Here is an 18,105-nt window from a genome sequence, read left to right on the forward strand (position 1 = left end):
TAGGTGGCAGATCTTTTCTTCTAACTGTAACATCGACGACGCAATGTTCGGCTCCACGTCTGGTAAACCCGTTTCTAAGTATCGTAGCGTGCAGCTCATCCTGACAAAATGTTCAAACCTCGTTTACGTAAATGATCTGAAAGAGGGGTTAAAACACAGTTAAAATCTTTCCAGGGAAACATGGATTTGCAATTTCCAGGTGTTTCCATGACTGGAAAACTCTAATTTTCCAGGTATTCCAGGATGCTGTTGACAGTGAGGCCTGAACACTTTTACTGTAGCACCACAAGCAAAATTCAACTGACTGTAATATACTGACAGATATCAGTAAATAAAACCAAACATATCTGATTGAATCAATACCAGCAGAGTGTGAGTCAGGAAATATGTTTTTATACTCTAAGATCAGAGTCAGAAATGACCTCCGCTGAACAAAAGGAAGAAAGAAATATTCCACTGCAGACTTCCAGCTGGATGTACGTTGACTGCCGAACATGAGTCAACCTCGTGGAAGCTGACACACTGAACATGTGACTCATCCTGCCTGAATTTAGCCGTGTCCAGCTGTTTGTTCAAGGTGTAGGCGGACGGCGAAGTGGTGACAATAATAATGAAAGAGCGGGAGAGCGTCCAACCACCTGCTCTGTGCTGCCCTGCGTGTGGGTGCGACAGTGACGGCGGGGTTGAGACTTAAAACTGTACCTGCATTGCATTCTGGTCTATTTCCTGCTCTTTGTGGGTGTGGAGAGCGAATGTGAGTGACTGAAAAATTTTCTTCTATCACACAAATTACTGGAAATATTCTGGAAGAGATTAGATACTAAATATTGTTCTTATTTACGGGAAGAAGAAAAACACATCAAACATCTACATGGAGCCAGAAATAGACAACAAGTTATAGTTTTAGCTACTTTGACAATAACCAGCTCCTGAATTGGACCAAAAAGGTGTCAGTAACTGAGTTCAGCACAATCCTAACCTTCATTATTTGGTGTTTTTTATCCTTTTTAACATTTGCTGTGCTGTTTTCTTAGCTTCTTTAGGAGTACCTCAGCAGCACTGCTTTACAAAATACTGAGATCCAAGAAAGGAACTTGCTAGGGGCGTTTCGGGGCCATCAAATTACTTATTTTTAGGCAATTATTTCACAACTCTTATTGTATACCCCACAGAAAAATTATACAATAATAATAAAAACTCAAATGGGCTGAATCTTCAGTCGTTGTGCTTTTTAGACACCTACAGCATCGAGTTTCACAGGTTAAACAAACACTGATCGCACTCAAACCGTCTTACCTTCATGAGAACCGACTCGCTGAGCTTTTCCCTGTTGACAATCTTTATGGCAACTTTCTGACATGTGACACAGTGGATCCCCAGCTTCACCAGACCTGAAACACAAAATAAAATTCACATCAAGTCTTTTTCTTCTAAGTCTGTCGGAGTCTCTCTGAGGGAACAAGGGACATTCAGAAACGTGGAGGTGTGGATCTGAATTTAAGTCATCACTTTCAAGGTTTCCTGTCCTCCTCTGAGACAGCAGTCACTTAAATATACTCCACAGACGACTGTTGCAGATAATAACACAAATCTACAGTTTTTAAAATAAAACAGACAACCTGAATGAAGCTGGTCACCAACATCTTTCTTCCTTTTCTATCATTAATAAACTGACTCAGTGACATATTTTATGGATATTTAATATTATATTCTAACTGTACAATGAACCCAAACAGTGAACTCAATAACTGCAGGAAGTTTGTGTAAAACGAGAGATTTGGATGAATTTTGAGCAGATTATTTCCTGTTTATGGAACTTTTTATACACTTCTCTGTCTGTGTTATGTATTTTTAATAATTTTAACAATCAAACAGACTTAAAAGGCTTCTGTTTTGACAAATTCAGTGTTTTCTTGTCCCCTTTACCATCATTCACTGTAATGCTATTACAGTTATTTCAAGTTCAAGTTACAGAAACATTCCTGATTAAATAGTTTTTACTACGTACTTTGTTTTCACAGGACAAATACAAATTACAAAATGAAGTCAGTGTCACTTAAAATTACTAAAGCTATTAGATCAATAATGTAAGTTAAGTTAGTTCAACTTAAAAAATGTAATCAGTTTCAACAATTAGTTAATAAGTTAAATTAATTTTCTGGTTTTGTTGTATTAGACAGTTTTCTTCACAGAAGTGAACCCACATACTGCTATATCGGCCTACTTTGTACCCCCATATGAAGCTTTGGCGACCCCAAGTGGGGGTCCTGAACCTCAGATGCGAACTCACTGAACGAGAGTCTATGATTGTTTACTGTGTGAAGCTGCTTTCAGTCCACGCTGTATGTTGTTTGTCAGCCGGCGGAGCATAAAACAGGAGAATAAAAACGCAATCGACTCACATTCTGCGACTCCTGAGCCTCTTTTTCCTTGTGTACTTCTGAGAACTGACTCTTGCACCGTAACAGAAATGTCAACACGCAATACCTTTATCTTATTACAGCCACAATGGCTCCATCCATCTCTATCAAAGCTCTGACGCCGGGGAGTATATTTTACTTTGTACTGAAGGTCTGCAGACGGCGGTAGAAATGCCACCGCGCATATGCACCTCTTCATTACCTCACGCTGCATATATATATTTCACAGGAGATGAGTGTCTCACTATTTGAAAGGTGATTTCCCTGCGGGGGCTTGCCGGGAAGCAAGCAGAGCCGTAAGCAGCGGGGGTGTTCGGGCCAATATGGCAGCCTGGGGGCTCTTTTATGTCTCCGGTTAGAACCGAAATGGCATCCTGGGCGACATTCACCGCGTCTCATTGATCTTGTTGTCAGAGCGGCTCGAGGAAGGGCTACAAGTGCTGAACACAACGCGAGGCTAAGAAAGCCCCACAAAGGCCGCTCTGTGTGCCTGTCTGAGGCACATTCAACCCTTAAGAGAGGAGTGAGTGTAAAAGGAACCGGAGCGACGGATGGACTGACCCGGGGGATTCCAGATAGAGGTTTGATTCTGGGGTCTGGCCTGGGCTCAAGCCCCCCTCTCTCTCGCTCCACCGCCTATCCTGTGTGTCTTAAAACTGTCAAATAAAGACATAAAAAAAAAAGCCTCCGAAAAATATCTTTAGAGGTTTGATTCTCTGCCCGAACCCCATTGGACCCGTTCCTAATCCGACAGGTTCGGACATAAAACCAGAAGGACCGGAACCCCGCCTGCTATTGAACATCACACATGTAAAGTAAACGCTCTGCCTTTCTCCGACACACCGTTAGCTTTAAAGTTTTACTGAAAATGAAAAGCAGAAACATACTAGGTTTTTAATTGTTACTTATTTGTTTTGATAATAATTTACATTATATTACATGCACAACATAGTTTAGTTTAGCTTGTAATGAACTATTCAAATCATTTATTTTAAGTGAAAATTCAGCATCAGGTTGGTACAGAAGCTAATTTCTGCCAATGTGATTTAAAAAAAGGATTCTGTAAGTTATTATAATGAGAGACTTTATCAAAATATTGACTTTGACCCATGTACCGAGGCTGAGTACTTGCTGCAGCGGCCCAGGGTTCGAATCCGACCTGCGGCCCTTTGCTGCGTTTCATCCCCACTCTCTCTATCCACTTTCCTGTCTGTCTTCAGCTGTCACTATCAAATAAAGGCAATAATAAGGGCAAAAAAATACAGACGGTTGTGAGTCCAGAGGAAGAGGAGGGCAGCAGTGAAGGACTTTGTCTGCAGAAAATAGCATTAAATGGAGATTTGGTCACAAGAAAAATGAAAACGACTCCTGAATGTGGCTGTAGACAAAAAAAACTTTAGACTCAGCAAACAAAGGAAAAGAAAATACCGACTACAATTCGAGTGATGTTATATTACATTCATGTTTCCTCTGAGGAAGAAAAGCTATTTAAAGTGTATGTTACAGCTATATGGGCCCAGCGAGGACTATAACAATGACTTATCTCCACTAAAAACACATTTGTGCTCCCATAATCTTCCACGCAGTTTTTCTTTTCCCATAATTACTCCTCTGACACCTCAATGTGAGCACTTCCGTCTCAACTCGCCGTTGTATGTTTTTTGACCAACTCGGCACGAAAGTCATAAAAGCACTTTATGTTTGACATTTTTCATTGTGCTTCTCAGTTATTAGAATCATTACGTGGCTCAGAACGAGGCCCTAAAGTAATAATCTCTGACATTTGCACATCAAGAACCGTCCACTTTGTTCCTCTCTGACTCGTCAGCAAGGAAGAGCTCGGCTGAGCTTTTACATCAGAAACACCACAGTTCAGTTTATTCCTGTTTATTAGTGTTTAATACATACTGACAATAAATATATAAATTAAATTAAAGATGATGGATGGAAGAAACCTCCTGAAATTTGGTGAAGATTTATTGAAGATGACAATATGACATCATTGTCCACCTACAGTAAGATGTGTTTTCTCATATCATTATGAATGAATTTATACATGTAACTTACAGATACATTTACACCTCTGCCATTTATTTTCCTCTCGGCTGGAGCGGCACGACGCGGCAAAACCATCATATTGCAATTATTGTGACAGATATTGGGATGTGGTTCACAATCATTGTGGGAATGATCATTTTTTGCATCATAAATTTAATTTTCACTGAAAAAACTATTAAAATTATGATGATGTGACAACAAACAAGAAGATTTGTAGACCAGGATGTCTGCAGTGCTTCACTTTAATGCTGTTTGTCACGATTTATCTTTATCAAAGGAAATTGCAGCTTCTGCGATTTGCATATTGCACCTTTTTTCCATATTGTGGTATACTGTGGTTAATATTGAGATTAATTGTGCAGCCGTGCTCTCAGCGTGGTTGACCTGCATGGATTCACTTTGTTAAGACTGACCTGGTTTGATCCGTTTCAATCAGCGCCGCCCAGTTTCTTTCCTAATTATCTCTCATTTTATTGATTAATTTAGTCGACAGCTGATCGTATTTACCTGCTTTATTTTAAGAAGCTCAGGTTATTATCTGTGTTATTTATCGGGGTTATTATCTGTGTTATTCATCGGGGTAATTATCTGTGTTATGAGGACGTTCTGTATTTTTCTGCTCAACAAAGAAATAACCTCAGTTTCATTGATCTCTCTCTTCTCAATCAGTCTGCTCCTCTCTGCCGAACCACATCGATAATCTCCAGGACTTCTGAACTCTACAGACCTGCAGCAGGGACTCGACCTCTGGTCCTCCCCAAACCTCCAATGATCCTTCACTGTGCCTCCAGGCTGAGAGTAAGAATTACTTTCAGAGTCCCAATTAAGCTCCTTTCAATGAATAAACACAATGTACCACCGACAGAGAACATGTATGTATGTAACGGCTTTATAATGTAAGTCAACTGCAAATCCCAGAGAGCACTGCTGTAAGAACCGTCCAATCAGAGCGCACTCATTGATTCTTTTTAAGAATCAATAAGTATATGTAGAATAAATGAAGTTGTTTTGGTTCTGTATATTCAAGAACTCTGATTTTATGGTTCTGGTTCTCCATGGTAACACTCACTGAGGCTCATGGTTACTGTAATATCAAGTTCAGTTAAGCAGCTTTTCAACTTACTAAAGTGGAAGAAGAAGAAATTTTGATTTAAATTAGAATAAATATCGATAGGGGACATCTGTGAAGTGTCTTAAACCTGCATTCTACATAACGGCCAGCAGGGGGCAGCTCCACTGGTTGCAATATAAACTGATACCATTCAGTCTTATAGAAAGATGAGTCGACTTCTCAGTTGATTTATTAGCTCAGTAAACAGTTTCCTGATGAGTTTCTGGTCTCAGTCTCTAGTTTCAGTCTTCTTCCATACAGCATGATGTTCATTTAGTAACTGATGGTCCCATTTAGAGTAAAACAGACCATAAAGCAGGGTAAGCTTTAGGGCGGGGCTACCTTGTGATTGACAGCTCATTCTCAGTGAGTCCGTCCAGCTCAACGCACCAAACTCAGATCAAACTGTCAAACAGTGCTGATCAGATATGGATCCAGATCCTGTTGTTGACTATTTCTCTCCTCAAATCTGTTCACAAACACATTTTACTGTTTATCTGGAATACTAGATCCTGTGTGACCAGGCGAGCCGCCATTGTTTCCAAACCAAGAGCAGCCATTGAGAGCAGCTCAACTCGCATTACGTGACCTCTGCTGGATCCGACAAACTGTCATGGCGATGACCATAACGCCAAATTGGAGGATTCAAAGAAGGACTCCACAAACCGAGGGGTGGAACAACCTGTTTGTATCATTAAATCCTCTCCTGTTTCTGTGCTGAGTGACATAAATATTATTAACGTTAAACATTAAAGCAACTAAAAACTGAGCTCTAGTTGCCTTAAAGAGAAATGTTTCCTGTTTAATTAGAGTACTTTGAACCCGAAGCAAAATGTTTTTTGTTCTCTTGTAAACTAACTGGAACCAACACACCAGCTGATAATAATGTTAAAGGACTGACCGCAGGCGCAACAGTTCCCAGAGCAGTTTCGATGAATTAACAGCCAGCTGGAAGGCACTAATAACACAACATTAATGGCAAAATAAACACTGTGAATGAATGCGACCACTCTACAGGAACTTTGCAAATTAAATAAATGCTGCAGACGACTCCGGAATGACTTGTTTCTGTATGCCCTTTAATGCACATACCAGTAATAAAATGCTTTTCAAAGGTCCATTGTGTAACATTAAGGAGGATCTATTGGTAGAAACTGATGTAATATTCATAGGTATGTTTTTATTAGAGTATACACTGTAAAAAATAAAAAATAAAATGTTTTTCACTCTCTTTTGATTCCTTTTTTGCAGCGTACGACCATTTATTTCAATCGCCTACCAAACAGCACATACAGTCCTGTTGTTTCTTTTTTGTTCTCAGACACTCAACTTCAAGAGTTCAGGTAACGGTACGCCTCCTGTTACAGGACTCTATCACAGGGTAACAAACATAAACACACTAACGGGTAATTCTGAGTCTCTATTGCACCTGCATGGAAACCAGAACTTTCACAAGACTCTGGAAAGGAGGAACGTGCATATTCCACAAAGAATTTAAAAAAGGAAGCACCCAAATCGGATCGGCTGTCAAAGGCTGATTTCCATACAAAAAGATCTAACAAACTTTACCCGACTGAAAGGCTGGTTGGCTTCACACACAGCGACTGAGTTCCCCTCGGTCGCCCAGCTCCGCAGGACGTGACGTCCGGTGTCTGTTGAACGTTTTGTTCGCTTTATGAACACATTTAGAGCTGCTGGATGAGTTTCTGGTCCAGCAGGAGTAATAAACAACAACCTTGACTTTTGGGATTCTGTTATTTGGAAGGAGACAGCTGCTACTTCAGCTTCCTCGAGATGACACTTTAGTAGTTGTTTACCTTCGACACTGATACAACAGCAGGCTGGAAGTTTCCAGGAAACTCCCTGAAAAACTTTCTCCTATGAAGTGACAAGCGTCTGGAGAAAGACGATAAATGTGTCAAAAACCCTGAAAGCATTCAGTGTGTGGAAGCGTTTCCTGCCAACGCGGGAGAGCTGACTGCCCGCCGTGCTCTTTCTGTGAACCGTCACAATAGGACTTAAAGACCCGCTGAGCTCCGTACAGTTCATTGGCAGTCAAAGGTAATTAATGTTGACAGGTCAGCTGTTGTTTGGTGACCTTCAGCAGTCACACACTGGCACCCCCACCCTCACAACACCCTCCGCGAACACCCTTCTCAATGTCAGCTTTGCTTCCAATCATTACAAGTATTTTTCAAAATCACTCAGAGATGATACGGCGTGGATGTAGTGTCACCAGCTTTGGTCATCAGTGGTCAAAATGTCACCTATAAATGTGAGATGATCCATTATTGAATCTGAGTTTATGTCGATAAGAAATTACATAAAGAGCTGAAATGCTAAAAATATAACCTTGGTCACAGGGCTGTAGTGTGGACTAGAAACATCCTTAAAGGTTATACATATATATATTCACTGCCACTAAATGTTACATTAGCATCTCAGACCCCAACAATGGGACAGCTGACCAGACAAACTGGAGCAAATCAAACTCATCAAAACTGTCTTTGTTAGTTTATATTAAGTATAATACTGATCTTCTGTTTTGTTTTGTTCTTTGAATGATAGACAAAAACAATGAAAAGGGCTGGCAATATGCACAGTGAAAGGTGACAAAAGAATGAAGATGTTTTTATGAATCAAAAGTAAACAAAACCTCTAAAATAAAACCTAATTGCTGAAAGTGCAGCTGAACGTCCCTGAGAGAATCTGTTTACTCCGTGAGTGAAGTCAGCTCAGGAGGCGGCAGATGCTGGGAGATATCGTCTTTTCTTTGTCGGTTCAGTGTTTTGGCACAGAGAAATCTTCTCAATCATTTGGTGCTCAGGGCTCGTGGACCTGCAGGCCACAGCCAGACACCCACACACTCACACACTGTGGCCAAAACTACAGAGCAAAGCCAGGAGTCAAGAGTCCAGGCCTCTGCACCACTTCAGGCATTCCTCCTCTTTTCTTTCTTACGGAGAACTTAAATACGGCTGGTAACAAGCATGCTGCAGCTGGCTTTGTGTGAATGCTTGAGGGTAAAACAAAAGGAATGTAGACAGAAAACTGAAAGGAGAATGAGAGCTAGACAGGAGGCAGAACAGTAAACTTCCAGCTAATTGAACTATAAATAGAACCATAGTCGAACACTTCGCTCGTTTCTTCTCACTTCACGCCGGAGGGGATTGGATGAAGTCTGAATGGGCGACTGTAACCACGAACAACAACAGAAAGTACAGCTTTGTTTGTTGATCAAGCGACAAAGGAGGATGTCTGAGTCGTCTGATCCGCTACAGCAGCTCAGGAATCCTCCGATGAGCTCAACAGGCCTCCAAACCTTACGTTTTGTAACTACGACATGTTGGTACAGACGAAGGGAAGGGTTTTAAACCAAACAAAGTCGGGTAAAAGGGAACCAGCGTGCAGAAAGTTGTGATTTATTATGCATTTATGGTGAAACAGCCTAGTCAGTGTTAGGGTTAGCACTCTAGAGGGCACTTTATCACGTTTTATCTATCATAGGGGCATCCAGGAGGGCACTTATTCTAACATGGGAGCACGGAGGGCTTCAACACTGTAAAACAGGAATCTCAAGAAATAAAAAAGACTTGTTTCTGGGAAATTTGTCAAATTTTTTGTCGAAAGAGAAGAATAATCTTGTCAAGCATGTTCTGCATTACCAAAGTAATCTGGTTTTAAGAAAATATATCTGTGTCTTAATAAGATATTACAGCTAATATTGGAGTGGATTTAACCAGATACAACAGTGGTTGCATAATATCTCAGCAGAGGAACAAGATTATTGTCCTTATTTTCAAAGTAAGAGCACTAAACTTCTCAGTTTAAGAGAAAGTCATCCCAGTGTTGGAAATTAAGCAGCTTTTTCATTGTTTGAATAAAAAATGATAAAAATAATAATGTTTCTGGTTCCTTCATTTAAGACAAAGTCACCCTTGTATTCTGTTCTAAAACAAGAAAATGTTTAATAAATAATAAAACATTTTGCTTTGATGGAAATTCGGTAGACCTTTTTCCCCCACACAGAAAATTCAATATCAATCGAAAAGGGAATCAATAAAGAATCAGGACAATAAGCAGAATCAATGAAGGCACTGGCATCAATAAAATCTTGTTCCCATCCATATGTTTCCATAACCAGGTGTCTGACTTTGACACCAGAGACTGTTCACATCCTGTCTTCGGGGCTGCGTATCGCTCAGAAATGTTTAATAACGATATCTTGACTTTGATGCTGGTTCCTGAACAGATTTTATAAAACTAATTTCCACAAAAAAATATATATAATTCATTATGGTGGAAAACTAACTGAAATGATGAAATTCAACTGGATAGCTGTCTCTCACTGACAATCAATCATTTTAACCCCGATCACAATCTTTCCCTAACCTATGCTAAGTAGTTTTATTGCCTGAACCTGAACCCGATGGTTAGACCAGTAGCTTGCATCTAAGTCCAGCTGGTAGAACAGATTTGTAACTGTGGCGTGTTTGGTAAAGGCTGATCAAACCACTGGGGTCCAAAATGTGGAGCTCTTACATCCAATAACTGGGCAACCCATGTTGAGGACAATATTCAGGTTCAAGGACATGTAGACAAAAAGATCTGGGGATCGAACCGCCAAACCTGCGATTAGTGGACAACATATAGCGTGACATATAGACAGCAGGACTTGTGGGACTTGAATGGCTGCCTGACGACATTCACTTTATCAGGCACACCAGAGATGTCTACATGATCGATACCGATACTCAGTATATCGGATATCGAAGAAGAAAAAACAAGTATAATTTGATACGATCCATTAGCCTAGACTGTTACATAAAAGCTTAACCAAACTTTGGGATGTATTTCTTCCTTCATAGAAAGATTCATAGTGTAAAGCAAAGTGCATCCATACAAATGTATATATGGTTTCATTGTTTATGAGAGGGACAAACATCAGATCAATCTACAGTCAATCGTACTCAGCGACGAGCATTGTGGCAAAGAGGAAGCGTGGAGCCAAGCTTGTCACCCAGCAGCAGACCTGTGTGGAGCTCAGCGGGGCTCTGATGGAGTTTCCTGGCTGTCAGGGAGCCATCTGTAGCTGTCCGACAAGATTGATGAGCCCGCCGCCTCTCACATTTGAATCAGATCTGCCAGCCACCAAAAATTCGAGCTCTGGCCTATTTACATCTTATTACAGAGGCAGGGAGCATCTTCTTTATTCACTCCATCCACCCAAAACAGAGAGGAAGGAAGACATGCACTCAAAACTAAATGTTGGCGCTCACACACGGCCGTCAATACGTTTCATTTTCCTACCCTCATATTATCCAAAAAGATATCGATTGATGCTCCCTTCTGCCTCGTAATTGCCCACCTTGCTGTCAGTCATCTGATGCCATCCTCCATTGTTCCGACCAATCATCTGAGTCAAGAGCACCCTGCAGCTCTGTAACATTGATTACCCGCCGCCGCCGGTTTACCAATGAGGCAGAGAGGTGCGCGGCCGTCCCGACAGCGAGCTGCTCTCGCTGTCGCTGGCCTGAACATTGATTTCATACCATGAATTAAGCATTGCGGACCGTTCAGCCATCCCACTTGTGGTTCCAAATCAGTGGAGAAATATTGGATTTGAAATGATCAAGGTTTGGTTGGACAGCTGAGGCTTTGTTAATAAACATTTTTAAGGCATTGGTATTTGCAGTAAATGAGCAGGGAGCTACGATGTAGACGAGTGGACAGAATTACAAGAAAACGTGTGTTTTTGTGGCCAGAGGCTCTTCAGACCCGTCAAGGTCTTTTCTATAAAGATTATAGTTGCTTTATTTCCATCATACATAATGAAATAGAACAAAACCAACCAATATATTGTGAGAAAGCCGGCCTACTGCCGAGACTTAATGAGCAGGAAACAAGCCAATGCTCAGCAGAAGAGCAAGTTCTGGACAGTTTTCTGTTTGTTAGTGTAACCAAATGTGAGTTGTCTCCATGTTCCTTTGTTGTAATAGCACTCATTTTTAATAAGGGTTCTTTCACACCTACCTCGTTGGTTTCAATTTAATCCAAACCAAAATTATAGGTGTGAAACCTCCCCTGGACTCTGGTCCAGACCAAAGAGCAGAATCTCGGTCCGGATCAAAACGATCAAAAACCGTTGTTCATTGTTTTTCTGGTTAATTTACCACTTTAATCTTGGACATTTACCGCAGTCGTATTCAATCATACCACAAATAAAAGAAGAGTCTGCAAGAGAAAAACGGAGAACCTGAATTCTGTAATGTTACTTTACTCTGTCGACAATGTGCCAACAAAGACTCATATCCTGATATTATCATTGTACATTCTGGGGATAAATGGCCAAATATGGTGCACATAAAACTCTTCCAGTGCTGCCGAACACGCCCTTTTAATGTAAACTCGTACAACCTCCGATTAAGTGACACCGACTCAACTAACATCTTAATCACCATCATAGTTTAACACCAGCGTATCAATCAGTTTGTTAACCTGGACTTTCATTGATATTAGGTTCAACTCCCTTCGGAGTGCAGCGTTACGGTTAGATCCCTCTGGATCATGACCGTAATCACCATTCTTGTGCACCAAAACAAGCTCAAAAGAAAATAACTAATAATCATTAATGCTGATTATTTAAAAAAAAACAACAGAAACACAGACAGCACAAGAAGCTCTTACCTGTTTTCAGATGAGTGTGTTGAGGGCAGGATGCAGCCGTCCAATCAGCGGAGAGCATGAGGAGAGAGAAGAGAAGAGGAGACCAATGGTGAGCTCTGGGCACAGAAATCTACCAGGCAACAGATGATGGAGACGCTCAGCTTCAGCGTCCAATCGCGACTGTTTGTGTTTTAACTACTGTAAATTCAGACTGTTTTGAACACACTGTACATCCAGAGAAACCGAGGATATCTGTGTCAAGGTTAGCCTCCCATCCTCCATCATCTCCCTCCCCCCGTCCTCACCCCCTCCCGCTCCCCCGTCGATAAGATTCCCGTTGAATATATTGAATATGATTTCCCCTTCTCCCTCTCTCCCTCCCTCCTTCTCCACATCCTGACAAAGCTCCCCTTTCTCCATTAATGAGGTAATCAGCTCCTCCTTTCTTTCCTGTTTTCCCTCCGTCAGCATGGAAAGAGAGAAAGGGAGAGGGGGGAGGAGAGGAAGATGAGGGAGGCCAAGAAAGCAGGTCAAGCCTCCAGAGGAAGAGGAGGAGAGCGAGTAAAAAAGGCTTCCTGCAGAGCTCAGGTCCTATCAGAGGATGCGCTAACGCAGACTGCAGCCCAAACACATCAATACACACCGTGAAAACACCAGAGTTTTATTTTCATTTCATTCAGCTGATTTGTTGCTGTTTCCTTTCCCTGCCTGAGTTGACACACTTCATCAATTTGTAACATCTGAGCAGACAGAAACATCCCACGTGTCCGACTTACTGTAAAATAACCACGAAGCAGTTGTCCCACTGACAAACATACACTATAAAACCTGACAACATAAGTTAACATGAATTAACCCTACAAAGAAACTGGAGTCACTCATTAATTAAACCTAACTCAAAAATATAGTGTTGAAGCAACTCAGTCGTTTTTTAAGTTCAGGTGATTTAATTCTAGTTGTTGATTAATTTTCTTGAAGTTGACTTTATATTATTATTATTATATATACATATATAATTCAAGTAATTCTTAATGATCAACCAAAGTGTAAAGATTTGATGTTTGTCACATAAAAAAAACACAGAAAATTAATTGGCTACCACTTTGATAATCAATTTATTATAAAATATATTTTTATCGTACGTCAATTGTTTGTATAAAATTAGATTTAAGTTACTTTATTCTGATAAATTCTGTTCACATATTTTAAATAAGTTTGGAGAAATGCTGCATATGAGTCTAACTTAAATTAACTGAATTTACCCAAGCTACCTTAACAATAAATACTTGAGTTACCTCAAATCAAATATCTTTAATGCTTGAATTGTTTGACTTAATAAACTTAAACCTCACAGTCAAACTAACTCATCAGTGTACATCCTGACCAGGCCTCTAATTGAGACCTGCTAGTAAAGGAGACCTGTTTTATCCATATACCAGCTTGATAATACAAACATTTCCCAACCTTCCACCACTGCTGACTGTGTCTATTCTGTTTAATTTAAATAATTCCTGAGGGTCAGAAGAAGGAAAAAACAAAGCTTAGTGAAATTAAAGAAGGAACGTACTTTGTTATTAAAAGCAGAATTATGTATTTTTTTATTGCCGATCGTGTTGATCCTTCAGGACGACTCCAACCCTGAGAATTTACTTCTGCCTCATCAGCCTTCACCGCCGATGTGTCCGAAACATAAAGGCACTTAATTTGTAATTTAAACTGTCAAAAATAGTCCATCAGCCATACATTCACTCTATATATCTCACTGAGATATCTGGCCCATCCCAACGCACTCCATGACATCGTGACAGAGTCTTTTCGACAGCTCTCTGGCCACTTTAATGGCCACGAGTCCGTCGCCTCGCCACCAACGTGCCATCAGAAGGAAATCTTGTCATGATAAGAGAATGGCAAAACTTCCCGCTCTTCACTTTAATAAGTTCAGCTTTATGTAACTCACAGGATTGAGGGGGAAGCAGCAACACACAGTAATTAACCCACTGGAGAGAGAGAGAGAGAGAGAGAGAGAGAGAGAGAGAGGAGGGGAGGAGGGGAAAGATCTAAATCTGAGTAGGATGAAGGATGAAGAAAAAAACAAGGAAGAGGGAGCCTCACGTCCTCGTTCAGCCACATGATGAAAGGAGAAGAAAGGAGGAGGAGGAGGAGGAGGAGAGACGCTTCTGACAATACAGAAAAGTGGTGTTGATGCCAAAAGGTACAGCCAAACTCCCAATCCGATGATGCAACCGCGCTCCAAACTTATTACAGTAAAACCGACTCGTCTTCTCAAGCTCGTACTGTGAGGGATGAGTCGTATCGCACAGAGATACACTGAAGGATGTAAAATCTGTGGAGCGCTTTCATCTGCTGAAAACGGAGGGATAAGAAGAATCAAAGGGAGGATGAGTGTTGCTCAAAGTCCAGCCGAACAAATACCGCAGAGACCAGAACTTTGTTAGGTTCCCAGGTGGTCTGGTGGTTTAACTAATGGCCGCCATGATTGAAAATCCAGACGGTAAATTAATTATGTCGGCAGTGTTGTTAACAACATCTGGCAGCTAAATTCGAATCCAGTTTGGGAGGAAGCTCGACGCAATGCTGCAACGGTTAATGGGCCTTTTCCAAGTCTCTCAGGAAGCTGCTGATTTACATTCATTTCACCGCAGTTTAAAAATCTACTTTTTTGTTGCATAATGAAACAAATGAAAACCAACTGCTGCCTGAAAACAAAAAAAATGTAAAATGTAAAACACTGTGTGTAAAACAATTATATGTAAATGAGCTGAAATATGAAAAATCCCTGGTGTGCTTTTCAAAATGACTGTTGATTTGTTCTGTTGTAGGACATTGTTAAAATTTAATTATTTAATTATTCTTTACTTAAATGTACTATGAGAAGTTACGAGGTGCATATGACAGATGTTACATGATGAAACAGAAAATGTCCTTCAGAGAAACCAAGAGAGCAAAAGTGGCATCAAGAATGTGTCTCAGCTTTCCATTCATTCACTATTTATGCTATTCCAACACTTTTTATGGACTCCAGTCTGCAGAAATATTCAAAAACAATAGACGGAAATAACACATTTATGTCAGCATAAAGTGTCTGTACAGTGGAGACTCGTGAGTTCCCATAGAACCCATTTTCATTCCGATATCTTGAGGTCTTTGGCCATGCCAGTTTTTCCATCGCTGAAATTTAACTGAGGACCGTTATTTAGCCTCCTTCCTGCTAGCATGTCATGGTTGGTACCAATGGATGCATTAGGTCACTTTCATATGATACCAGTGTCTTCTCTTTACTGGTTTAAATCACTTATCTACTACTTCTACTTCTTAGTACGTCTCAGAAGTATCTGTACTGTACTACGACAAAACTTTTGCCACCTTTGAATAAGAAGCTGATTTGAACTCCTTTGTCGTTGCAACCTCTAAGAGTTCATTAACAGACTGACCAATGAAACAAAATGAACAAAACTCTTTCTTTCACCAATGAATCCATGAGGCAGCAGCTCCCAGCCTGATTAACCACCAGCAGCTGGCTGTGGGCCGCAGTAGGTCCACCAGGTAAAACTACCTTTTAATGAAAAAGAAGAGGTCACCCAGGGGATAAACTGGCGAGGTTGCCTGTTTTAATCCCAACTGGAAACCTTCCCTCCACAAACAGGTAGGCACGTTTCCTCCTTCCTCTCAGAATGACGCCACTTTGGATTCACTGGCACTAATGAGTTGGTGATTTTCAATTTAAATCCTTCATACTTCCCTCGGTGGTGTTCATTTTTCCATACGTTTGGATTCTTGTTTTCATTAGAGCGTCCGTGTGAATCTCTTGAACAATTCTCCATCCAGTTGTGGTAATTATTTCCAGCACGGCCTCTTCCAATTCCACCACACTGACAGCCAATTACATTTCAATTACCCTTGATGCTAATCCTGTACCGCAATAACACAGACAATGAAATTCATTCAATGCTTCCATCATGTGTGAGAGAACGACCACGAGCCTGAGCGAGTAAATGTAAAAGTGAGGGAGGACGGAGGCTTCTCTCCAGGAAGGTGTAATATATGAGACTAAAAACACTTGAGTGATATTTATGAATCGTTGCTACACTTAGAGGAGGATTGCTCTTGACATCGCTTGTAACCCTCTAAAAACGTACCTCCTGCAGGCAGCTGTGTTTTGCATTACGCTGTTTAAATCAGTTTAAAATAAAAACCATAATAGCTACTGCAGCGGAAAGTGAACTCTGGTTGACGTCACTACGTTACCTGATGAACAAGCTCATCTCAAACTAAAAAAGGTATATTTTGTTCATGTTTCTACACTTAGAAATTTTCCCTATGTCACTGTGTTTTTTTGTTTTTACTTAAATACAATACAAATACATCAAAATAAATAAAATTTGATGATAAAACAGGTCTAATTTTTGTATTTTTTTATTTATGACTCAATTTCAGCTTTAGTCTCGATTTTTCTTTATTAGGAAAATGCATTGATTGAGCTCTGCTGCCTTCACACTCCGCTTTCCAAGTTTATGTACAGAATTTCAACCAGTCCGTGCCCCTGGTTTTTGCTTACGGGCCGTGAACACAGGCCTGCAGGCCTTTAAACTGAATGCACAAACTTCCAAAAACGGACTCTGAATGCAGACAATGAAATGTTCACTATATGCAAGCTTGTAGCAGAGAATTTACAGACAGATTTATTTCTCATTTAGCACCCTTGAGCAGTGACCTTTACTGAGGCACTGTTAGAGTGACGTCTGATTTATTACTGCAGAGAAACTGTTGGTTGTTGCAGAGGATTTTCTGTGGAGACAATATGTGTCTCTGCGTCTCGCACAAGGTCAATCACAGAAATACGCTCGTTGATATCAAGTGTTCCTGATGATCTGTCCTCCCTTTAGATTGTGTCTGCCTGAATGACACCTCTTAACAGGTTAGACCAGTGGTTCCCATCCTGGAGGTCGGGACCCCCACTAGGGGTCACCAAAGCTTCACAGGGGGTTGAGAGGACTTCTTGATTTTAAGGTGTGTGGGAGAACTTTAAAAATATAAACAGTAGCTCTATATCTCATCCTCCTAGATTAAAAAGGTACGCACTTATAACAACCAAAGAGATAATAGAACAAGCATCATCGAAAGAAAACACTGAATTTGCCAAAAAAAAGAAGCACACTAAATCTGTACGATTGTTATCAATAAATAAATCTATAATACAGACATAATCTTATAAATAGCTCCTAAAAATATTAATAAAACTCATCTCAACTTCATATTCACAGGAAATAATCAGCTCAAAATTCATCCAAATTGCTTGTTTTACACAAACTTCCTGAAGTTATTGAGTTCACTGTTTATCAGTTTATCAGCTGTTCTCTACTGTCATTGTTATTAGTTTAATTAGGAGTTTATTCAATGATAGGGTTAGAGCACCTGTGGAGCTCTCCCAATGATCAGAGAGTTATTTCCTAGAAAGGTGATAAAATTTAGGCTTTTAGGACTGAAAATTGGACCAATATGCATCAAACCAGTAGCTTCTATTTTGCACTTATTTCCTGTTCTGAATACTCAGACATTTATTTCCAAGATTTTGTGGGACCATGGGAAATGAATGAAGTATTATGCAGAGAATTATGACAGTACCATCATCCAAAGACTGAGCTGTTATTCTGTCAAAACCCACAAATCTCACAAATGCAACTCGATCTCACATCCAAACGCACGGCTCCTGTCATTTCAATTTCAACTTAAATTGAGTTCTTGACCCTGAAAACATCGCCCTGGGATTCAGTATCAAGTCTCTGTTTCTATTAATGTCAGAGGTCTGGCTGGAAAAAAAACAATAACCAT

General features: G+C 40.4%; 1 protein-coding gene across 10 annotated transcripts in view; it reads right to left on the minus strand.

Moving 5' to 3' along the window:
• Positions 1-18,105, minus strand: part of LOC127351325 (serine/threonine-protein kinase BRSK2-like) — a 122,348-nt gene that overhangs the window by 56,635 nt on the left and 47,608 nt on the right. For 9 of the 10 annotated variants that reach the window (XM_051378778.1, XM_051378773.1, XM_051378776.1 and 6 more), the window contains exon 2: positions 1,297-1,391. In XM_051378778.1, coding sequence (XP_051234738.1) covers positions 1,297-1,391 — 95 coding nt within the window. Of the gene's footprint in view, positions 1-1,296; positions 1,392-12,276; positions 12,491-18,105 lie in introns of those variants that run through there. The other variant, XM_051378771.1, reaches the window with a different exon arrangement.

Source organism: Dicentrarchus labrax, unplaced genomic scaffold (assembly GCF_905237075.1).
Source record: "Dicentrarchus labrax unplaced genomic scaffold, dlabrax2021, whole genome shotgun sequence".
Classification (NCBI taxonomy): Eukaryota; Metazoa; Chordata; class Actinopteri; family Moronidae; genus Dicentrarchus; species Dicentrarchus labrax.